The sequence below is a fragment of the Platichthys flesus genome, chromosome 20 (assembly GCF_949316205.1).
Source record: "Platichthys flesus chromosome 20, fPlaFle2.1, whole genome shotgun sequence".
NCBI lineage: Eukaryota > Metazoa > Chordata > Actinopteri > Pleuronectiformes > Pleuronectidae > Platichthys > Platichthys flesus.
Window position 1 is genome coordinate 16,968,174 of NC_084964.1, and position 25,575 is coordinate 16,993,748.

Consider the following 25,575-nt stretch of genomic DNA (forward strand, 5'->3'; position numbering starts at 1 on the left):
TGGATTTAAGAGCTTTATTAGTGGTTTTACTGCTAGTCTGCTGTAGGAATTCTGCAAATTCACATTTAAGTATAGCACAGTATATGTCATTAGTATACATGGAACATTCAGTATTTCTCACATCTGTACAATTCAGTCCTGGTGTCAGTCTTTGTCACCTTGAGCTTCATTAACAGGGTTTAAAAACAATGAACCTTCCAAACACAGTCTTTTATTTCTCCCTCTTCAACTTCCCAATGCAATGATGTCACGTGTTCACCTTCGGCTCGGTTTGTTGTACAGGAAATTAAATTTCTGGTCATTGTGATCAAATTAAAATTGAATATCTCTAAAAGTAAACAAAAACTGCTCAAGGAAAAGTTTGTATCTTCATTCCCAGTTTTTGAGAAGAGAGACTCAGAGAAGCTTGTTCTTAAGGTGATACGAATAATTTGTCTTTATGCTAAGCTACGATTTTTGCGTTAGCTTCTTTCAACATACAGAGGTTTCCATCTCCTAAAGCCCTTAGACTGAAAAAGTGAGTTTTACAAAAGGAGAGATTAGAGCATTTCCATTTCTGACTGTACTTTTTAATATTCATTACCAGTCCCCAGGACCTTAATACATCTCCTGGTAGATAATTGGCTAATTGCACAGGTACCTCCCTTCCCTTTGCCCTTTCTTTTTAAACCAGGACAGCGCTGATATCGTAACAAAGTTCACATTTTGTACAGTGGCGCCCCCTAGGTTTTACGTGAAATAAAAACTTGAAAATTACACGTTATTTACAAGTTTAAAAAACAAATAAAGAAGCTAACATACAAAAAACAAATGTACATCAGCGGACCTGAAATAGTTCCCAGGCACTTGTGACGCAAGACAGACATAATTACACATTTAAGTGCTACAATCTAGGACAACATAAGAGAAACATAATAGCATTTACATGTGTTATTTGGGAATTAAAATACAAGTGAGAATACCTTCATTTAAAGTAACACTATGACATGACGCTCTGTATGTGAGTGGTTAGTTACAATTGTACCAGTGAGTAACAGATGAAGTTGGAGATATAGGTGAGTTTAACGCGGTTTGACTCCTTCACATCTTCCCCCGGAACAGAAAGTGAAGCAAAAAGTAGGTCCGAGGGTTTGGCAGCACGATAAAGAGACTGTTGAAGTGTGCTTTGACAAATTAGAAAGCTAAATAAGTGCAACACAACACAAAGTACAAATCACATATATGAATAATGCAAATGCAGATTCCTGGGTTTGGACCATTTACGTTCAAGTCATTCGAACATTTCCCCTCTCTGGGAATTCACACCACTTCCTGTGACTTATGTCTTTTATCCAGAGGCCATTGATGCGAACAATGCGGAAACAAGACGCCCTTCCTCGTCTTTTCTCTCCTCCGTCTCTTTTTCACCTGTTTTGAAGGATTGTCAATCGCAAGGATCACTGCTTTGGATAATCACTGTCTCCCCTGAACAATAATGAAATCGCTCAGGTAGCTACACAAGGCAAAAATATTAATCGTTCAAGATAACCCTGAGAAATGAAGTGAAAAGGATAGAAAACCCTGGATTTTGTCACTTTGTCAACGTGTGCGATTGTTTTGTCTTTGAATTTGTGCGCTAGTTGCTATAGTTTCTGCATGCTGTTTACCGTTAGCGTAGCATTTCACCATCTTCAGTGCACACCACAAATTATATGGTTCTTAAACATATTTTGAAGACACAGAGTTACCTTATATGTTCTATTAGTAGTGAGATTAAACAGTGTATGGTCCCCTCGGTGCAGTATATGGCAGGATGTGGAGTTTTCTGAGTCTTCTAGATTAGATAAGAATGGAGATACATACATGGTCCGTGTGTTTGTATAGTACATGCATGCGTGGCTACATATTGTGGGTCTAATGTGTGTACACAGAATCTATTTGGTGTGTGCACTCTTATTTACAGTTTACATGATTGTTGTTGGGCAACTTTGTTACCACGTCCTTCCCATTTCTGAGTAAGCATGAGGGAGTCTGTGGGAGGGTGGGGGGTGCTCCTGTGTTAAGCGGATAGGCCTGATCACTGGAGTCTCATGTTGCCTCCGTCTGTGACCTGCCCCACAGACCACCAGGTTGGCAGAGTCCAGCCGGCAGCTCTTATATAACAGTCTGCAGAAATCACTGAAGCCAAAGTTGAGATGAATCCCACATGTGCCGCACCTCCAGGTCTTAAATCTAACACAAGTATTTCAAAAAGTCCAAGCACGGAGCAGAACTTGGCTTGCGTTCGAAGAACAGGCTCATTTGAGAAGCGTCCAAGCATCTTTCCTCAGATTGTCATGTTTGCAAAGATCCAGATCCTCCGCGGTATGCAGGCCTCATCCGGTCCCAGCTGCAGATACAAGCCACTTGTCAACTTAAATTCAAAAGGCCTAACATGGCATGTCAGTAATGTCGCTTGTCAGGTACCGTCTGGAGATGTTTACTCCTCTTTGGTGGCGTACATTTGAAAGGTAGCATTTAAGAGGTACAACACTGGCGTATGAAGGCTGTAATTAAGGGCGGAGCAGATTGTTATTGTTGGAGAGTGAAGAAGATGAATGATTATCCACAGTAACGTACATTCGAAGGCGAGTTAAACAGTCAGCTGGATGTGAACTAGAGAAGAAAGGCAGGCGGCTGTTCAAAGCTCACAATGGAATGAATTCTAATGATTCCCCTTCATCATCAATGGTTTTGCATTGTGATGTTTTTATAGAACATGTGACAAGGACAGATTACAGGCACATCCTGATACTTAAGAGAAGAGTTCTCTGTGTCTTTTTCATTCACTTGACTCAGTATACTGATTATAATTTGTCTGGTTCATGGCGTCCTAACACTGCACTACACATGACACTTGTAATCACAGCATGTTAGCGAGGGAGGAACTGAAAGTGGTTGTAGCTTGATTTATCTGGATTGAGGAAGGAGGAGTATTACGGTTAAGGTCCAGGTGGTTCGCTCTCTAAATCACACCACTGAAGTGGCGGTGGGCTTGGGAGCGCTCGGGCTGAGCAGCAGACTCTGGGCGATGTCGTCACGGTTGATCTTCCGCAGTGCAGTGCACAGCGAGTCGATGCTGGCGCAGTCCTTGCTCGCCCAGTCGGACAGGAGCGCGCGGACGGGATGCTCCTCCTGCCGGAAGGTCGCAATCCGCTCCTCCTCGTATCCCAGGAGGCCCGCCAGGTTGCACCAGTCGCTGTCTTCCATGTGGTCGCATTCGTCCCCTTCGTTGCCCCTGAACAGCAGCTTCTCCACTTTCTCCCTGGTGTGAAGAGGAAGGAGCAAACAGGGCTCCTCATCCATGGTGATGACTGCAGAGGGAAAAAGAACAAGTTGGCTCATTGTTTGAACTCTAGGATGTTGAGATAATGCTGTTTAACCAAGTGGATTTATGTTTGAACAGAATCTGCACAACCTTCACAAATAAACAATTCGAATAACTGAATCAACTGACAAATGACCACCTTGTTCTGCTTTCTGCTTTCAGACATGCACTGAACTCTGGATAATATCCTGAAACTCTCCAGAGTTCCTGTTGTTGTGAACGCATCCAACCCGGAGAGTCTCCTGTTGCATTCTTCATATGTGAGTTTATGAGAGAACTTGTCTGGAAACAGCTCATGACTGCCAAAGATACCACCTTCAGAACTCGACTCACATCCTGTTTGTGAGCTCCTCAAGTGGCTGTAAAAACGATTAAAAGGAAGTGATGGAGATTCCTGCAGCAGCAACCGTGGTTTGTTTGGACAAATATGAGAAGCACTGGATATTCTCTCCGCTCGACAAGTTCCGTTCACTAATCATTTTAGAGAATAGGAGTAAAAGGCTTTTTCGCTCCGTCTGATTGTCTAGTCAACCGCAACAATTATTCATCTCTAAAAATATCTCACATCCCACAGATGACAACTTTACAAGAATGGACAGAAACCCTCTCTCTGCTTCTTTCACCACTTTGTTTTTCCTTCTTTACCATCTTATCTTTGTGTTTTAAAACTGAATTCTCTCAAACTGGTTTGTCGGGACTGGACTGGAAACTCCTGGGAACGAGCTGTCAAATAAAAACCAACGTTAAAGCTCTGTCAGGGTTGTAATCCTTGTTTACTGATTTGCTAAGTGTGAAAGGTGGTGTTCTAGGTGGAGCTGGTGAAACAACCAGATGGCTCATTCCTGTGGGAAAATTCTTTCTTTGACCCAAACTTCAGGTGTGCTATCAATCAGACTTATATGTGGATTAGAAGAAAACTTTTTTCCAGTGGAATCCAACCCCAGATAAACACTGGCTTTAGAGCTGAAATGTGCTCACACCCATTTTCATTAGCACAGTTTGATAAATGATAGTTATTGTATTTCTTGGCACAAACAGGAGAAGCCATTGTGCGGGTACAGGTGTCAGTGTTTCACCTGTCTGTGCCTGAGTCTGGCCCTGCTGCTCCTGCAGACTTTGGGTGTCAACAGAAATACCGCTGTCGCTGTGCAGCTTCTCCCCCTCGGGCGATGGCGTCTGGTTCTGGTTGGCTGTGCAGTTGTTGGCTCCTTGCTTGTTCTGCTTGCAGCTGTTCCACCTAAATGAAGATGAGTCAGAAGAGGAGATCATCTCAATGCAGAAGCAAGCAACACACTTGGTTTGACATTAGTGGAAATCTTGAGGACAAGGGAGGAGTTTGATCGAAACAACAGTTCATCCAGCTGCACCAACCTTATCAATACTGTAAATATACAGCAGATCTGTAAGTTTAGTACCTAAGTGCCTATTTTAGTCTGTAGTTATGAACACAGGGTTCCAGGATTATCATCAGACTCCTCGTCACACTTCATATAATGATGAAATTCAAAGATATTGAGCGAGGCAGTGGAAGTTATATGGTTAAAACTCTGCTCTCAGCGTCGGTGCTCGTCCTTCTGTGTTCTGATCTGTCTAGAGGCTTTGGAGTTTTAATGCACAGACACGCAACATAAGACAATCCAATAAACATATTGCACATTCAATATTTAAGCAGTTGACCGTGAGTCGTCTGTGTAGGAAACATGACTATGGGCTCTAAATGTGAAAAAAGAGACTAGAGGGACCATATTGTGACCCACAGAGCAGCAGTGCACTCTCATCCAGGAAAGCAGCAGATGATTTCATTAAATATGAAACTGCGGAAATTCAATATCCGATTGGGTTTTGTTGTCTGTATGAAGTTGTAAAGAGTGCAACATCCCCTCTCTCTTCCCTTCGACGGCTGGATTTCAAATGTTTGTTTGTGATGACTATTCCGCTCAGTGTCATTTGCCAAAGAAAAAATGAAGGTTGCTGAACAAAGCCTTTGGGGAATGGATTTTGCACAAGCTTTTCAGAAAAGATGAATCAAAGAGTCCAATATTTTCTACAAACTGAAAACAGAAGAGAAGACTTTGCTGTTTTCCGGCCACTTCTTTTGGGGGAGATGGTCGGACACTAGGACGCAACATAACTTTTCTGTCCTCACCTCTTAAATATGATGAAGGCCACAAGTCCGACCACAACAGCTGCCAGGATGGAGCAGTAGATGGGGATGAGTTTGTCGTTCAGACCCTGGTAGAGACGCTTCTGGGAATCGCCGTTGGTGGTGGTGGTGGTCCGGTCCGTCGAGCCCTCTGGTGGAGGATCATCCGTCAAAAAAATGTCATAGGTGGACGTGGAGGAAAAGGGGGTCGGGGGAAATGAAGAGTATGGAACTGCGAAGGAGAAATATTCACATGGGGAAAATAGATTATTCAAGAGTGAAAAAACAAAGCAGTGCTGCATTAACAGGCATTTATATTTTTTTAAGAGACATTGTCCATGTACCCGACATTTGCAGTTGTGGTGGCCACTTGAGGGCAATAGAAGCAAACTGTAAACACAATACAAAATTCGTAGCAAATAGTTGCTATGTATGCATTTAGCAGATAAGGAGCCACATAAGCATTTATTTACAACCATGTATCAACAATCTATTGAATGTAACTTCAAATATTCATTTGTTTTTTTACCACCGCTTTGGTCTCCACCAACTGCTGTTGGAAATATCTTGACCTACGGGTATTTTTCGTTAGCTAGCATGTTTGTTTTTTTTATTTCTAAAACAGCTGGAAAATAAATAATACGGAGACTAAACTCCAGACAGTATCTGAAATTTGCTGTAACGAATGGAGAATGTCTGTTAAGTCTGGACCTAATTTCCCAGCGTTCATTTATAAGATCATCTTAGGACAGATACAGTAGATCTTCAAGCTCCTATCCCTGCTTCTATCTACTCGAGCCACTGTAACCGTAAATACCTCTAATGCCCCACACACATAGAACAAGCATACCCACACAAACATTACATCCCGCATCACTTGGTCGTTTCCCCTCGTCCCCAGGGAGCCATGAACGAGGATAAGAGCAAGTTTGTCCATCCAGTCCTGCCCACTTTCCTGCAGCCATTAAAGCTAAGCGGACCTGTTTGCTGTTCACCGCGGATGTGGAGACCTATCCTCGCCTGTCACTTACTTACAGTTACTCACATCATCAACAGGAAATCATCCCGTCGGCTTCTAAGGCCTCTGAAAAACCTCGGGAGAGCCGTTGAGTGCAAGGTGGCCATTTTTCACTAATGAGGCCAAAAACGTTTTTTCACAGAGAGCTTATTTAGATGGATGCACGAAGCAGCTCTGGGCGGTTTGTCAAAGAGGATCTGAGAAGTATTTTAAGGCAGCACCAATATACAGAGCATCCACTTAATTTAAAGTGGTGGACGTCCGTCATCCTTAATCATTAACATGTAAAAGCATTGATTTTTTTTCTTTTCTGAAATACTTTGTCTTTAAATGGATGCGGTGTCATGTCGCACCGAGGACTTACAGGAACCTCGTTTGCTCACAGGATTGTTTACTTTTCTCTGCCAATTTGATTTCAGGTTTATGAGTATTAACATTTCACATCTGTCAAAACTGGCAGTTTGTGTTGCTGCTGGTTTGTTTTCATTGGTCCTTCGCCAGCATCACCTTTTCACTGCCAGGTTAGTAGAGCTTCCTGCTTCTGGGTTCCCTTTGCCAAGAGGTTCAGTGGTTCACGGCACTCAGTGGAGCACATACCTCCGCCAAATCTCTCCCTTTATGGAACCACATCTAAATTGACTAGATCCTGATTTTTATTTGGATGTGAACCAAATCGCACACACTCATTACATTGATTTTCTTTGTAATCCGTCCAGCAGTACTTGTGTAAACTTGCCTACAAGAAAACCAATCAACAGACAAAAGGACCGGGGAAACCAAGCTAAACTCTTGCTATGGGGAACTCCATGCAATTGCATATGTGAACCAAGTTGAATAATATTTTGTGGACGATAAATCTGATAATTCCCACGAGAGTCGGTGTCAGCTTGGCCTAAATACTATAAATGTGAAAAAGTATGGGGTTATAAAGTAATAAGCATGACCAGTGTGAGTTATTGAGCTAATATCTATGAATCAAATGCCTAAAAAACACAAAATAATAACTAAGTGGCTGCTTATGATGGTCTGGAAGATATCGAATTCCTTTCCTTCGTCTTCCCTATCCTCCCATGGTCAAACACAGACACACACATACACATCCTCATCATCATCTTCATCACCACTGTGGCTTGTCTGTCTCTCCCTGAATGCTGAATGTCCGAACCCCCCCCCCCCCCCCCCCCCCATCAACACAAACACACTTGAAATCAGACACCATTCATTGACAGAGCTCGTCTTTGTCCGGTACAAATGCCCCCTCCCCATCTCTGTATCCTTCAATCCACTGTCTATCCATTCTGCTTCTCTTTGTGCTTCTGCTCGCTCACAACCTGTCATCTTAGTGTCTGTCAATCAGTTCGGATTGGATGGCGAATTTCTCCCTCTCCGAGCCCCTTCATTGAAAAGCAAACACGATGATGGTTGTCTTCCCTTCCTGGTTACGTCTTTTTACTCTCTTTGTTCATTAACCATCCGTCCATTTACTCCCCAGGTCTCTGCATCATGACTTTGCTCTCCCTCCCCGCCTCCCTCCATATTTAACACTTAAATCAGGACCCTAAGTGCCTTTACTGAACCACTCACTTGATGGTCTGAGGGGAGTGACCGCCTCCTGCTGACCTCAGCATGTTTCCAGTGCACACAGCTGGTTACTGGGCCAATGCTCGCGGAGAGAGAGTCAAGACATTTTAGTGATTAGCTCGGCCACGATTCCCTGAAATCAAGTGGCATTGAGCTCTACAGGATAATCTTTGCAGATATTCTTCTCCTAATCTCAAACATGCACACACTGCAATATTTAAAGATAACACCACATCACCCACTGCAGGAGATTATTAAGATTATCACTCCAGAGTGAGCGAGGCAGCACCTCACGTCACATCTCTGATGTGAGGGTGCAAACAAAACAAACACAATGGAGACTGGTGTAGTGCAACAATTCGCTCTATTGGTAACAATGCTTCAACATGGTGTGTCTATTCTTCAGAGGAACTGGAGGAGAGCTTTTACAGTTGAAAGTTACAGAACAGATTTGTCATCAGATTCTTGAGGGTAAAATTGGCCCCAAACTTCCTGTGGTCTGATCCTATCCTTTGCAAAAGACGTCCTGATGTTCTTCTGGTCAACATGTGGCAACAGCTTTTCAATAAATTATAATAAAAGACACTCAGCTGTCGAAATTATAGGTTGAGTCAACTTTGACTCCTTTCAACAAACCATTTATTGTATTTATTGTTAAGCATTATTCAGTCGTTACTGAATTTACTGGAATTTTCCTTCTGGGTTTGTCTGTTAATAATTAACTTGTGACTGGAAATCTGGGCACACATGTACTTGTCAGTGTCACAGGAGTAATTATATACCAATATATATGTCATTTCTGTGAGTGTGTGGGTAATTTGTAATTAAAGTGTGTATGTGTGCGATACAGTGCGGTAGCCACACCTGAGTTAAACTCCTCATTCCCACCACTTTCTTGCAAACAGCTGTTTCTGCCATTTCATTTCCATAGACTCTGGATTGAAACCAAACAAGAGGAGGGGCTTACGACACAAGCTTCTTATAAGATGTCATTAGACCTGAGCACGGCTGAGACTGCTGCCAAGACCTGCTCCACAAAACCTGAAATGCCCTCACCAGTCCAATCTTTACAATATTTATGTTCCTACGAGTGCAAACCTGACGACTTTGACATTTCTGTTATCTCTTGTTTTGACATCTCTTTCTCTCAAGCTCGGTTCCTCCCATCACACAAACTGTCACATTTTTCTGCCCACGTGCTGCAAACACACCCCTATGTATGTTGTTGCATTTGTATGGGATGCATGTGTGTGCACGCCTGCATCGCTCTGCATGTGTGTGTCTGTTCTGCGGCAGAACGTGATCAGCACTCGTAGAGGTCAACCAGAGAAACCCGAGAGTGCAAACTCCATCGCTTCTATCGACCAGACCTTGTTCTCAGCATCTGCCTCCCTCCGCTCTCTCCTGCGTTCTCAAACTCTGTCTTCTCTGCTGCTCCTCCTGTGCACCACTCTCAATTCAGCTTTGGATTTGCTTGTCATTGGGGTAGTTTTAAAGTTTTGATATTGCTTTCTTGTAAAGGTTTAATGAATAGCTGTATATATGGATCATCAACACAAGTCAGACTTTCACTGTGACAGAAATCATGCAATGCGAAATTCCATGAAATTCCTTTACCATGCCGCAGCGTAGTAATTCAGCTTTAGGCAGTTACGACAGATACAAACATAAATCTCACTGAGACAAAGGCGTGGCTTGGCAGAGACACAATTCCCCAACAAATACTCCCAAAGACGAAAACCCTGACTCCCTGGGCCGATATCCTGGCAATGAATGAACGGCACGAGCGAGAGCGCAAGTGTTTAGTCACCCTTGGACCAAAACGTCCCACTCACGCCAAATCACCTCCAAAAATGTCCCCTTGAACCTCAAGGGGCAAATTCCCGACGGCTTCAGGATGCCGAGTCACATCCACAAGAGGTTGATTCTTGTTTGGCAGAGACACAGTCGACTTAACACTTCCGTCATCGCGACAATGCTCACACTGTGTGGAGTGTGGAGGAAAAGAGTTATAGAGGGAAGGTCAATTGTGGCTCTACTACAGAGCCAAGTCAGTGGAGATGTAAGTCAATAGATGTGTGTAGATGAAGCTATAACTACACAATGAGCGACTGTGCCACACAAAGACCGTGAATTGTTAAATCACTTTGGGGCTGGGGGATTCTTCACAGCTAGTGATGTGGTAATTTGGACTCAGGAATGTCGTTTGGGAATTTGGCCGTTTGTCTCCCGCTCTTTATCCGTCTGTCAAACGCTTGCTGGAACTGCATTTGCTAAGGCCCGCCCACATATAGTGACAGTCCAATCATAGTAGAGGAAACTGGGAAGCGTGTTCAAGCTAAGAAGCAATAATCAGCATTCAAAGGGTTTGGTGTCTTTTTATAATTTTCAAAACCAAAAGTAACAGACCTGAAAATAAACCTGGAAACATTACATCTCCAGTAAACTAATAATCTTTATTTTGTGTAGTTGTATGTTATTTTAAAAAAACCTGTTCATGTCCTACTATTTTATCACGTTAAGTTGCATGTTCTGCTCTTTTTTGGATTTGGTGAAGATTGTGCTTCAGTGCTTAAGTCCTCATTTGGTTCAAGAACAACTAAATTCAGCCAAAGATTATGTTTTCAACCAATTTATATTTTAAGTAAAGAAAGGCCCTCCACCTTTTGTTCATTACCATCTTCCATCCCGTTCTCCTTCTATCCCTCCACAGTTTAACCTTCCTCCCTCTTTCTTTCTGGATTTACTTGAACTGCCCTGGCCCTGAGTGCCAAGCATACATGGGGCTAGTTAGCAGACTACGCTTTCTGAGCTCTGGAGGGCAGCCTGTCAATTGTTAAGGTCAACCAGACTCAGGAAGGAAACAGCTCCCTCCTCCTCCTCACCTATCAATTCAATAACCAAATGCACTTGGCCCAATCAACCAACCAACCCCCCTCCGCCACCTCCCCCCTTGTTTCCTCTCTAACCCACCCATTTGACCTTCAGGCTTCCATATGCTGTCTCAGACCTGTAATGCTCAATAAGTCATCTAGTCTATCTAAATCCGTGTGTAGGAGTGGGAATATCCCGCCTGCCTGCATACACAGCTTTGTGTGTGTGTGTATGTGTGTGTGTGTGTGTGTGTGTGTGTGTGTGTGTCGGTTCTTTGAGTCTCACTGTCGACTAATCCTTTAAATGAAGAGGGCTGATTGACATGTGCGTGGCCTGAGGTAGAAGGAGAAGAGCTCTTGTTACATTCACATGTAGTTCAACCAACTCCAGTGCAGAAAGGTAATAACATTTGCGGTATTTCAGTTTTGAGTAACTGGAAATTGCAAGTCAGTCAACATCGGCTGAGACAATTGAAAAAAATAATCTGCCTTTGTACCATTATCCATCTTCCATCTAGGAATGTGGATTCATCAAACACCTCCCGACCTGATTTGGCCCAGCATGAAAACGGCGCTCAGCACCATTGTTGCTGTGGACGACTTATTGGACGTCCAAGATGCTGAATTCAACAAAGAGGGGATCTGTATATTAGTATACGTACTACAGTGAACTTCATTAAATGCAATACACATGCTGGGTTTCCAGAATTTGGCTTCTTCCTCTATTCGGCCATGGACTTATCAATCCCCCCAGCATGTACGTGCATGGTTAATATACTTGGAAGTCTCCAAACCACAACCAGTTGCCGCTGCTGCCACAGAACCAGAAACCCAGTGCTTCTGGTAGTAGGTCAGCCCGCATATGTGCAGTCAACCCTGGGCACAATCTCAAGGAGGAACAGGATCACAGAGTCAAAGTTTCCCACTCGCCTTGAGGGCTCATACCTGAAACTTCAAGGTGGAATATCGCCTGAACCTTCCACGGAAAAAAAAGGATCCCTTCCACATACAAGCCCCCCCACCCCCCATGACCTTCAACCTCTAACCTCTTTGGCCTACAGAAGAGTGGAAGTCCTATCACACTTCACAAGATAAGCATCTTGCCTTCAGAGCCTCAACTCAGTGGGTCTAGCCAAACAAAGTCTGGTCAGTATAACAATTTTTTAATCATGACAGGGAGTTTTTGCTGGTGAGGCCCAAAACAAACCGCTAGTCCCTTTATAAGTGTGGGAGGAAATTGGATTTTACTCCAGATATCAGCCACATAGAGGGGAGGAACTAAATCCTTACAAGGGAGAATTCCCCATGAGCCTCAACTCAAATAAAACAGCCAATCCAATGTTTTCCCTAAAGATAACCCACAGTCCAAGTGATGTTCAGCTCCTTCGTGCCATCTTCGGTGTAAATATGTCTCTGAAGTCTCATGTTACGAATCGCCTTTTCACGAGCAGTGGTCTCCTGTGTGTTCCTCCCTCTCCGTCCACCCTCCTGAGCGTGTTTAGCCTTCAGGCCTGTGTCGCCCGACTCCACAACACTAATGGATATGGACGTCTGGCAGCACTACCGATTTGTACGCGCTGATAACACTTGTGCTTCGGTAAAGACATTACATTAGGAATAAAGAGCACATGATTGAGTTAGAGCGAGGAACAATATATGAGGATGATGCCCATACACAATGACTGTGAGCCATCATGCCTGAAAACACAACAAATTTTTCATTAATTAGGAGGTATACTGCATTAGTTATCCAGAAGATGTTTTCCTATTGGGAGTTCTGGTTCCTTATATCTTGATCATGGATGAATCATCCCTCCGTCCACCACACTTCTCTCTCAGGCTGCAAGTTGAATCAAGATGCATTAAAGCCTCATCCTCAAAGGAAGAGGACCACTCTGCAACATCAATACGTGTTTTGTCCATTTCTGGTTATCACATAATCAGAACTGGTTTTGCTGGTTCTTTAAACGCCGGGCAGACACTGAGATTCGTTAATAAAGTTAATGTTGTGTGTTGCATTACCTCACACTATATAATCCAAGTCTGTTTTCCTTTTTTGTTTTGTCGCTACTTATCAAAGACTGTGTATAAAGATGGTTGACATGACTGCTCCCAAAAGTGAAGGCATGGTGTCTTGATCCCAATCTGGTGGCTGGCTGCAGTACATGTCATAAATCCTACCTCCTCAACGTTAGAATGGTTTCTGTTTCTTTAGGAAGTTCTTACCACTGTTATTTTTTTCCTTGTAAGTCCGTTTTTATTTCAAATTTGATGCTATAAAACGTCATGATTAAGACTGACTGATGATTGGTAACTAACCAGAAGGTCAGTGGTTCGATCCCCCATTTCAAAGTGTCCTTGGGCACTCTGCCCCTGATGGCTGAAAAAAGCAGTGCATATAGAAATGCTGTATGAATGTGAATATGCCTGAAATACTTCATAACCACATCATATTAAAACAAGTTCACTACAGTGTATGATGGATCCCTTGATGGCAGTCAAGTGGGAAATCAGATCATGGAAATACCTCAACTCCAAGACAACCAACCAACCACCAACGTTTCGGACATACCAGAGATCCATGAGACAAATCTCATCAACGCCTCTAAACCTGAACATCAAACCACAGATGAACGGGTGAAAATTTCTAAAATTGGGGGACAATTCAGGGTTAAAATATAGGATTAGGCTGCAGAGTATCTGCTGAGCATAAGCAGCCAACTTACATTGATTTCTACAAGATCCTTAAAATAGCCCAAATCCCCCGGTGTAATTTAAGTTCAGATTCAAGACAACACACTAAAGTTATCACAATATATCATGGAAAAATCAACATAGGTTTCCCAAATCTGTTTTACTCATTACTCGTCCCTTCAAGTAGACCCATGGGCTGAGCAGAAACCCCTCGCCGGCCAAACAGGATCATGGGAGAGGCACAAAAGATTCCCTTTAGCCTAAGTTCCCTTGCTTTGTCTTCATCACTGTGCTAACACCATCCTTCAGACTGCTGCCCCAACACACTGCATGGCTGATCAACAGACTCCTTTTATTGCCGTCTCACAAAAGCGTTGATTTAATCTGCGAAGCATCAGGTCATTGGAATGAGCAGTGACTGTAGTCATAAGGAATTTGTGATTCGGAGTGTGATACCCACAGGGTGCAATGATATAAAAGAAATTCAGCGAGATATGACCTCCCTCTAAACCCGCGACACAGAGAGAGAGTGGTCTTTGTATCTTTGGCTGGGATGAGTCGATGAAGACAGTGCAACAACCTTTGGCGTGGCATTTAGGTCGATGGGCCAACAATGTGTATAGTGTCACGCTGAGATGGTCCGGTTATGTGGAAGGCCATCGTGGCTTCTGTGCATACAGCGCTGAGCAGTGAATATGTCCATGAGTCCATGATGACCCCGGGCAATGCGCCCCATCATTCAGCTTTAATGACTCTGCATAGAAGTTCATGGTAAGCTTGCCCACTGTTTTGATAGGGTCATCCCACAGTCATTTGCTAAATAGCTGAAAAATAAATCTCTGAACAAGTGAATTAATTGTCTTGTTACAAGAATTTGTTGATTTATGAGGAATTAAATTATTTTCCCTCTATCCAAGAGTAGAACAACCTTATGAAGGCCTCGTTCATGTCTTGTTCTCAGTACTAGAAATTCTGGACTTGGTAACCTTTAAAATGCAGGACATACATTTTTATGATGGGCGGTGTCCATGCAGACGTTTGCACAAAGTCTAAAATCGTGGTGCACAAACCAGCTACATATGTATATACAAGGCAGCAAACTTGCAAATAATCTTTGACTTTATTTTGTAACTCTATTCTCTGCTAGCCTATCATCTTACCTTGACAAACTGTATCCGTGAAGGATGTGCAGGGCTCTAACACCTCCTCATCATCACAGGTGGTGCAGGGGATGCAGGGCTCTCGAGAGCTCTCCTGGTCTGAGTACGTGTCCGCGGTGCACAGCTCACACAAGGTGTCGTGGTCCAGCTCACAACTGAGCAGCATGCCCTTGCCCTCCGGACACTTGGTGCAGGGCTCACACCGATCGGATGAGACGTTCAGGAAGTAGCCATAGTTGCACACACAGGTGGCGTCGTTGGAGTCTGTGCAGGGTGTTTCCATGCGAAATAGACCCGTGCATTGTATGCACGGAACACATTTGTCTGTGTGACTCAGGTGTTCTGAGAAAGTTTCACCTGAAAGAAGAAGGAAGGACGTGGTTATTACCTCCATCAAGGAGGTGGTGTTTTCATCAGCCTGTTTTTCTGTTAGTTAGCAGCATTACACAAAAACTACTGGGCAGATTACGATGAAACTTGGTGGAAGGATGGAACATGGCCAAGAAAAACATCTGGCATATTTAGGTAACTGATATTTATGAGTGTGTGGAATTTTTTGCAACTAAAGATGTACACAAACAACAACATTTTTTTTTAAGCAAAATGACTTTGAAAATTATAACATAACAGCTTATATCTTAGCTGTTTTTAAAGGATTCTTTCGATGACAAATGTACATGCATCATTTGTTTTTCATGAATGGTTTATATACCTGCACGATTCTCGATATATATCAGAGGATGCAATCAATATTGCATGTTTTATGGAATTGTATTTCAGCTGGATAGAGAACTGGGAAACACACTAAATAATGCAACAGAGCCATTTGTAAGAGCAGCCTTTGTGCGTTAGTGTGTGTGTGTGTGTGCATGTGTGTGTCTGTCTGTGTGTGTGTGTGTGTCTGTGTGTGTGTGTGTGTGTGCGAGTGCGAGAGAGAGAGAGAGAGACAGAGAGAGAGAGAGAGAGAGAGAGAGAGAGAGAGAGAGAGAGAGAGAGAGAGAGATGAAAGCACATCCTCAAAATCTTTATCATATAAATAGTTGACAAGCCAATTCTTTCCAACACAGGTTTGATTTATTTTCAGTTGAGGTGATGTTAAGTAGAAAAAATCAATCAGTTAGATGATTGACCGAAAATGTATTATTAATAATGAATAATTGCTCAAGATATGAAGTGTTCTCTCACTCCGGCGTCTTACTTGTGAAGCTTTCACACTTTTCTTTGTCAGGTTATAATAAACTCAACTCAACAGATCTTTATTGAAAGCTCTGACTGCAGCTATGACCTCCAGATCTCACCCCTCCAGATCCTCTTAAATAATCAATATCTAGTGATTATTTTCTGAGCTGGCTTTCATTAAATAGAGAAACAGAGAAAAATGGCCATACAAATTTCCTTATTGCAAACGATAATGTCTTATAATGTCTTGCTTTCTCAAACCTATAATCTAAACCTAAAGATATTAAATATATTATCATAGATGATAAAGAAAATAACCAAATATCTTCCATTTGAGAAGCTGGAATCATAGGATGTTGGAATTTTGCCCGAAAATGCCTCAAATCGTCACCCTAATGTCTAAATTGTTGTTTTTATTTCAGCTCTACACTAAACTACATGAAACAAAACCAAGCTAAACTCTGTGTGGCAAGAGACTGCAGGGGTTTTGGCATGCAGTCTCCATGTTAGACCTTTTTTTTCCCTGCTCAGTGTCTCGCAGCATATCAAGTTTTTGCTCTGCATCACCAACCGAAGCGATCACTCGAACGATACCGAGATTAAAACAGAGATGGGGAGAGATAGACACGGAGACGGACACACAGAGGGACGAATGAAAAGAAATCAGAGACTGTGTTATTTGAGAGGACGAATCCGTCTGTCCTCGACCGGTGGCGTCAAACGTGGGAGCTTCACATTTTTCTTTAATTATGTCTTCAGAAGTGGACACTGTCGTCCCTCACTCGCCTGTTAGTGACCAGTCATATACTGTTACTACCCCCCCCCCCCGCCCTCACCCCATTATCTCCTCCCTCCCTTCAAACAGACGACACACACACTCAGACTACCCTCACCCCCCACTCCCCACGCATGCTCTCAGAGCCATTATCATAATGCCATGCATCAATAATGCAAGTCAATACATTAATAACACTAGCCTGCAGCATGGGGGGGCAGGGGGTGGATTGGGGGGGAGGGGGTCACGGACCAGGCGGCTTTTTCCGAGCTCAACATATCATATCATAACAGGAGCTTCGCCTCTGGTCCAACATCCAATCCCTCGCTTTGTTTTCAACAACCATACAAGGACTCCCGAGTTTATCCACTCTGCCGGGAGGTGTCTGTGCATGTGTGTGTGTGTGTGTGCATGTGTGTGCATGTGGGGGAGATTTCTGTGTCCGTGTGCATGTGTGTTTGTGGCTGTATACTTGTTTTACTCATTTCTTTCGGACCTACTGAAGTATAAACCCTGACCCTGTTAAGACCAGTAGAGCTCATGGGTCCTAAGGATAGCTGCGCAAACATGTGTGTGTATGTGTGTGTGGTCCAGGTTTAACTCATGGTTTGGGGACCACACATTATGGAGACTTGTCTTTCATATGGGAATAAAAGTCCCCATAACTTAAATCATGAAATCTTAAGGTAAAGAAATGTTCTTAGGTTAGTTTTGTATTAAGTTTAGGTTTAGGTTTAGGTTTACGTTAGCGTAAGGGCTCAGGAAATAGTAAGTCTAGTTAAGGTGAGAGTAAATCTCAGAAAATTTGTGTAAGCCAATGTACTGTCCTCTGAAGTCATGTAGACCTGACTGTGTGTGTGTGAATGAAGAAGAATGAATGTTCGCTGCTGGCTGAGAAGTTCTCCTTGTTTCCATCCAGCTGTACTCGCTCTGTTTCATCTCCACTCATCTGTTCATTCATACCAACTCCTCCGTGTGCTTCAGCTGACGTCTTCTTTAGCCCATCAGGGCCCCTGTTGGTGCTCTGCACAAAGACAGACTGTTTCTTATCACATTTGAAGTGATCAACCGTGGGCGATACACTTTTAAACAATGCACACGCAAAGACCTAATGATGTCTGGGAGTTGATGTTGGAAAACAATAAGTCTAAAAATAAAATGTAGTGAGGGTGGTGCAGTTTGAATCCCAGCCTTTCATGTGGGTTTTCTCCGGGTAGTCCGGCTTCCTTCCACAGTCCAGAGACACGCAAAAGGGTTACTTGGAAAATATATAAGATTCTAAATCGATTGTAGATGTGAATGTTGGTCCTGTGATGTGCTGGCCCTCAAAGGAGAGTTTGTGTGGAAGATAGCAAAAAAGATGGAAATTGTAGTTAGCAGCTGACTCTTATGTTTCCAGACCTAATAATAACCACAACAGTATAAACATTGTGCAAGATGGCGATAAACATGAAAGGAACTGTTGTAGATTGAGATTAAAGCTGCAAAATTAGCATATTCTCACAAGCTGAATATAGAATTTGACATTGACAAAGATACGCTATGTAAGCTATAAGCTACTGTTTCGTGTTTTTGGGTTTAAGCAAAAGGTTAACGGACAGGTTGGAGCTCATAGTGTCTGTAATCCTTAATCAGAAATCTCCATCCTTAAAGAAATGCATTCGTATCAATTTAATGATATATGAATAGGAATTACAAACACGTAGTGAAACTGTGTGGAAACGAGACGTGAGGCTTCAGAACATGTTGTTTAAACACATCTGCACAGTTGAGCTCAATCAGCCTGCATTACAGACCTAATCAATATTTGATGTGTTCCTAAAATACTATTGTGATGTATTATCTGATGAAGAGCTGTCTGCTCTGCATTACTGCTTTTTCCATCAGTCACTAAAGAGCCAGTTTGGCCCCCTGACAGCTCTGAGAGTCTGTCACTGTGTGTGTTTGTTCACGTCTGAACAGAGTGAAAACACATCACCCTGAAAAAACCTTCACACCGTGAGAGCAGCAAACTCCACAGCTGTCATTTGAAGCCTAAAATATGAAGTGAGATGATAAGTGGTCTGAGTATTAATGATTTTATACAAGGCAAGAAAATCTACCGCTTGACCTGAGACACATGAGTGTACATCATCCCGAAGAAGAGCCGCGACTGTACAAATAAATTATCTTCTCCAAGTCCACATTCTCTGTGACTTCTCCCATGACCTGTGAAGTCAGAATCGTTTTTCTTACTGTGGGCCTCACGGTTTGCCATCCTTCACTGACCCGGGGAGGTTTACAACTACTTCCTGGCATGGGCTGCAGGGTAGTCAGGGATTTCTTACAGGCTGCAGGGAGAACTCTGGGAACAGAGACCGAACTGGCTCAGGACCAACCTTGGCCTCTGCAGGCTTATGTTGATCTTTGAACTCATAAGACAGAGTTATAAAAAAAAAATGACATGTTAATGTTGTGTCCCTGAACGAAAGCAGAAATCTACCTCCTGCTGAAGAACTTAAATCCTCCTCGCGAGCGTTTAATTCACCACAACTTATTTCTATTAATCCAAGTCCTGCTCTAAATATCTTCCAATACATTATTTTATTGCAACGACAACAACTGGAAATGGTCCAGCTTGTGCATCACTGTCACTGTCCTCATTAGGTCTGACACTGCTTCTCTCCCTACATGGTAAGGGCCCGAGCAGGGGAGTGACACTGGAGCTCGCTGAATCAGCCTTTACATCTTTATTATCATCTTTCCTTGACGTTTAGAAGCCTCTAACATGTTTTATAGTGTCAGACTTGTGCGTCCAGTGTTGTCTACAAAAGTCCCCTTTGCCTCTGAGCCAAGCTGATGTTGAGATACCCACGCAGACACGGGAAGAACATACAAACTCCACCCAATTCAATCTGCCTGTATTAGATTAAAATAATAAATTGGTCTTTGTCTTTTAATTAATATTCATTTCTGCTACAGAGAACTAAGTAAAAGTGATGAAGTGCTTTGAACTACTACTTGTCAAAAGGGAAATCTGTGGCAGAGCTTACAAAACTATTAATGGGCTAATAAAACAAGAGCTTCATCATTATAGTTAGATTTATGCACTGCTTTATAGACCAGCTACAAGAGTTTGGATCTTAATTTATACCCCTGAATACTTACTGTGGTACACACGGTTTACAAATACTACAAGTAGTCTCCTAATAAGCACGTGTCTTCTTCTGGAACAGCAAATACAATCGAGGATTTGTATGAGGCGGTCGTAATTTACAAAGAGAGGATGTCATGGTGGCAGCAGTGAAACATTACTGTGCCAAATGAAACACTAAATCACAATCGCAGGTCACCGGAGCCACAGCAGTGAATACATGCCGTGTGTGTGCTTTTATGTGTCTGCCATCAATGCTTGTGACCATCGCTGACGTTCAAGTACACACATGTACCTTTGTGTTCGTCTGCATGAATGTCACTACAAATTGCATGTGGCTACACGACATTCCCGCAGCCTTTCTTGTGTGTTACTCACTGTCGAGGCAAGGCTCGCACTCGGTCTGCGTGGCTCCACATGGTTTGATGACCCCCTCTCCAGGCTGACACTGAAGGCAGCATTCCCCGCTGGTTGTGTACTCGCCCGACAAACAATCCTGTTTTTTGGCCAGAGCCCCGACCTGTCGATCAGCAGAGAGATGAGTCAAAGTGGGAAGAGCACAGAAACATTCACATTCAGCACAATCCATACGTTTATTGGTGCAAAACAAGACACGCAAATTACTTTTAATTATTGGCTAGAGAGAGCTTAACTCTATTGTTCTAATCAAAGCAATGTTTGGCACAATGCATTGAGGGCAGTTCAAACAATAAGAGACGTTAAAAACCCCAGTGCTTCCAAAGAAGAAGCGTTAGAAAGAAAGAGAAAATGAAAAACACTCTGAGAAGCCAACATGTTCCCTTTCTCACTGCTCTAATCGTTCTGCTTCCACTAAGATTTATTTTGGAACCTCGAAACCAGTGGTTCCCAGCACCGGGTCGGGACCCTGCTAGGGGCTGCTAGATAAATCTGAACCGTTGGGAGATGATTGATGGGATTAAACAAAAATGTAGATTTCATAGAGACACAGTTGTTAATGGTTCCAACTTGTTTCTTTATTTTCTTTTTACTTATGCAATCCCAAATAACTCGTTCTTGTCAGGCTTCTGGAAATATTCAAATCAATCTAAGGAGGAAAAATAACCAGGAGGGAGTTTCTCCACACACACAGACACGTGGGACCTAAAGGAGCACCAGCCAAAAGTTTGAAAAACTGTAATTCTAATCTAATCTAATCTTTATTTTTTCAAAGTGAAAGCCACATCTCAAACGTCAAATATGTAACTTTGGCCACTAGGGGTCTCTCAATTAAAACAATAACAAAAGACCTAGTTTCATGATGTCATATAGCAGAGTGGGATCATGGGAGTTGTTGTCTTCACCACCATTGCAGAAGAAAATCTACCTGATGCAACTCGGACACTAATTAAGTTCACAGATGAGGTTACGTATTCAGGTTTTATTTATTGAGAATAATCGTGATCTGTTACAAGTGACCAATACAAATGGTAACATTAATAAAATACCAGTGGCTACCAGTGTGTCTTTCCTTCGTCATATGATAGACGGTAAAGTGGATGTGAAGCACTTAAGATGAAACATTCTGGATAATGTAAGTAACATCGGTTGTAACATTGTCTTTTTAATAAAGAATTGTTACATAGGTCCTTAAGTCACATGGTGCAGTCATAAAAAAGCAAACAAAATCACACAGCAACTCCAGGTTGAGCTGGATCACGTTGTCTCTGCAGTCTTCAATCTGGAACCTGCAGAGTGCTTTGTCTTCCCCGATGATGACAGGTGAAGATGTTTGTGCGTGTCTGTACACACGCGAGCGAATGTGCGTTAGAGCTCCTACACACTCCAGACTGACACCTCAAAGTTCACGTGGCCTTAAAAGTTGAACATTATTATACATCTCTATGATGCCACTTCCTTTAATTTCCTGCACACCTTCATCTCCAAATCAAACCTTGATAAAAGCAACAATTACCTTGTGACACCGAGCCAGAGATGAGGTCTGACTCTATCTTATGTTTAATCTTCATCAAAACTATTAAGAATGGGATTTTAAAGTTTCCTGAAACAAACTTACGAGCAACATGTGAGTCGCAGCTAGAGCCTGAGTGTGTGCGTGTGTCCGGAAACATGTGTTTACTGGGACTTGAGTCAGTGTGAACGTGTTACATGCTCAATATAAAATCGTCAAGGTTCAGGTGTGTGTGGAATGCTGCTGACAAGAGACGAGGTTTACAAAACACCAAGTTTCCCCTCAGGCACCTCTGAGTCAGCTGGAAGATAACGTGTGGGTGTGTGGGCGTGGGTGTGTGTGTGTGTGTGCATGCAAGTGTTCTAACACACATTTCTCTCTTGGACTGGATGGTGTCAAGGCCCATTCACCTTCCATTTCCCGGTACTCAAATATCTATCCCATCTCTGTTCCAGATGGTATGTTTGCCTTGTGGAAATGTTTCATGCATCAATGTCAGATAAAATATAACCCTTTTGAATTTCAGAAACAAAGGAAATCTACATAAGTAACCTTGAGCTGAAGAGATGTTTAAAGATCTTTTCTGTGACTCTGCCGTGTAAGACCAGACAACCCTCAGCTTCACAGGATGTCTGGTCTTGAACCAAAGCTTTGCACACATGTCTTCCTCTAACCTCACACGCACCTCTAGTAACGAGCATTAATGTCATGAATCAAGTCAGTGCACACGCTCGTCCCTCTCCTGCTTCTCCCTGAGTGCCTCTTATATACTGTACACACCCATCAGCACACAAACGTTTGCTCAAACCCATAAACAACCTCAAATGTGAACAAACCTGTTCCAAAATATCTGACTGACACTGAAACACCGAAAGGTCTCACAGCCCGAAAATCTTAAACAGTGACATTAAAGTTCATCCACACGGCTCAGTTGTGCATGCAGATGAATTAGAGGGCAATGGGATTTGAGCAAAACAGCTTGTGGGGAGAAAGTAAAGGATGAGAAGCACTTAGCAAGTTGTAGCTCGACTTGATTCCTGTAATTGGGTTTTAGATGGGAGTTTGTGTGTTGCACTTTCAACTTTCGTCAGCCGATCTCCCTGAAGCTACAGCAAGACGGCCGCCGATCACACACTCAACGCAGCGAGCACTCTCAAATGCATGTGCAGAAGCATCTGGAGAAATAACTTCTGAGCTCCAACCAATCTGGCTAATGCTCCGGTCAATTTTCAGTTGGAGGCACTTAACCTCTGGACCTCGGCTGTCAGCGCTTGTTAAGACATTAGGAGTTCCTCTGCCTTCCAACTAACTGGGCCCAGTTCAATATCCAGACGCGGGTCTTGAACCGCTGTGGAAACACATGGTGGACGATGACATTACCGCTAATGTCTTCCCCCAAACTGCACTGAAGCATCATGTCTTATGAGGTGAGAGCGAGAGAAAGACAGAAAAGGAAGAAGGGACGTGAGTGTGAGGTGAAGGGAGAGGACAACGATGTGTGTGTTGGTGTGTGTGTGTGTGGAGGGGGGGGGCTCACTGTATCAATATTGCATGTGCTTAGCCAGCAGAGGATGCATACCCATCAGAGGGAGCAGCTGTCATGTATCAGTGATGCAGCCTGTTCCTAAAACCAGGACCTTGTCGAGCCTGCAGCCTTTACTGACCATGTCCTGTCAGACGGACCTAACTGGGAAAGTGTATTTCCTTAATGGGCCTGCGTGTTCTCAAGGGAATCCGAGATAAGTCGGGAGGGAAATTGTGACCTCCTGAGACCCTGCAGAGATTTCATGTACCCACTCACTCAAGATCTCTGCCTGTGATTGCTGCTCCTTTCTTGGCCACAGCTCAGTTTCTCTGGAGTCTCACAAACTTTTGGGGTAAAACAAAATCCAGTAAACTCAGCAGATAGTTTATTGGTGAGCTCCTCCACACCGGCCGCTGTGACATTGTTATTGTCCTGATGTCTGCAGAGCCACATGTAACTGAGCCGGGTGGAACTACAGATCCACCAACTGGAGCTATAGAGTAACAGCCTGAATGGCTGCCGTGTACATCCGATCAGGACAGGTGCACGGACTGAGACTCTTACTTCTAACACATAAAAATCTCCACGAGACATCTTGTAGAAAGTATCCCATTAAATGCATGAAATGTAATCTGTCATAAAATAAAATGGGGGCTATAAACAAACCTTTACAGGGATTCATGGGCACGATTACATAAGAAAAAAGAGATTTGTGCAGATTGAAGGGGGGGGGACTTTTTGTCACAAACTCCCACATCCCTTCCTCGTGCTGTGTGGACTGGACGCGTAATTGCGCAGGTGCCGCCGCAGAGCGTGGCAGGTTTTACCCAAGTAAAGTTCATGGCACACATTTAACGCTCACTTTGATTATGTAAGAGGATACTCACCACTGAAAGGAACACTGCTACGAACGCGGAATTCATCCTGTACCTCATTTGCGCTGGGTGGTTGGTTGAACGGTTGGATGCGACGCTGGAGGATGCGGCTCTCAGTGATTTCTCCGGGAGATAAACATCGCTTCTGCGTCTTTCTTTTCTTTTTTTGCGCGTCTGTTTCTTTAGGTTTTTGTTGTTGTTGAAAAAATGAAACCATCCAAGTAACTCTTCGCTACCAGGTTCGTGTCACACTCAGTCCGCGAGCTCCGGCTGCAGCAGGATCCAGTCGGTGCGTAAAGTCGCTGAGATTGACCCATTGGATGTTTGGCTCCGTGCGCTTTCCTTGGCTCATATGACAGCAGCGCGCAGCTCGTCAGCTTCAGGGAAGGAGCCATCTCCCTCTCCACGCCCACTGCGCGCCCACAAACACACACACACACACACACACAAACGCACACACTCATGAACCTGCCCTCTCTTTAACATCTTAAATCATCCTCTGTGTGGTTACTTGCTGAGTCGCACAAACCAACCCTGTTACATTTTAATCAACAGACAAATTAAGACTTGTGTAAACCGTGCTTTTGGCTTGTGTGTGGTTTCCCGGGCTGCGATCTCCCAAAAGTCTCACATGCAACCGAGACACTGGATGTTTTCTTCATCTCTATCTACCCTGAACCATCTTATTGCACTGTGCTAGTGCCTGATTGACTACATCTCCCTGAAGTATGGAGCTGACCTTGTTTCACTGCCTGTCGGTGCCTGAAGACAGCCGCCACATCAACAGAGGCTTCCCTTTGAGGACACGCTGTCAGAATGCACCTTTAACCCAGAATCCTGAGATCCCTACAGCTATTCAACTATTTGCAGTAACGTGCATGTATCGACTTAAAATACCAATTATGCTAAATGTTATCTTCCTCAAACCTTTATCGCTGCACTTATTCTTAGAACAAGGTCTAGGTTTAACACATAAAAACTGCACTGTTGTGTTATAAAACCTCCATGTTAAATATCATCAATCTGTGGGAGTTTAGTAAAAACACAGGGCGGCTCTCATCAGAAACACTGCTGCCTTTATGCATAAGAAGAGGAGAGCTCGTGTTAGAAAAGGCCGACACCTGGGGCGATATGTTGGCCTGATATAAACCAGGGAGCACATCATGTTCTGCTCAGGCTCAGAACATGACCATACATGTCATCGCATTCAATATGAGAACAGGTTGATTTCAAAGATTGACAGACTTGTTTGTGAGCTTAACAAGTTTGTCGTGCTTGTGCACAGTCTTCATTAGCACATTTACCCTGCAGCAAAAGAAGTGGCTTTGTTCATTGCTGTCTCT

General features: G+C 43.3%; 1 protein-coding gene across 1 annotated transcript; it reads right to left on the reverse strand.

Annotated features, from left to right (window-relative positions):
* On the reverse strand, window positions 1-24,555 carry ngfrb (nerve growth factor receptor b). Its single transcript, XM_062378871.1, has 6 exons — window positions 24,245-24,555; window positions 20,281-20,422; window positions 14,816-15,172; window positions 5,493-5,721; window positions 4,423-4,583; window positions 1-3,332 (listed from the first exon to the last, which is right to left on the reverse strand). The coding sequence occupies exons 1-6, from the start codon at window positions 24,290-24,292 to the stop codon at window positions 2,989-2,991; spliced, it is 1,281 nt and encodes a 426-aa protein (XP_062234855.1). The 5' UTR covers window positions 24,293-24,555; the 3' UTR covers window positions 1-2,988.
* Between the last annotated feature and the right edge of the window lie 1,020 nt (window positions 24,556-25,575).

Bases quoted from the DNA above. Each gene is read 5' to 3' on its own strand.
- ngfrb (XM_062378871.1), bottom strand. From the start codon at position 24,292: ATGAGGTACAGGATGAATTCCGCGTTCGTAGCAGTGTTCCTTTCAGTG. The intron at 20,423-24,244 runs GTGAGTATCCTC...GCTGATCGACAG, and splicing joins TAGCAGTGTTCCTTTCAGTG to GTCGGGGCTCTGGCCAAAAA. The intron at 15,173-20,280 runs GTGAGTAACACA...TTCTTCTTTCAG, and splicing joins GTGCGAGCCTTGCCTCGACA to GTGAAACTTTCTCAGAACAC.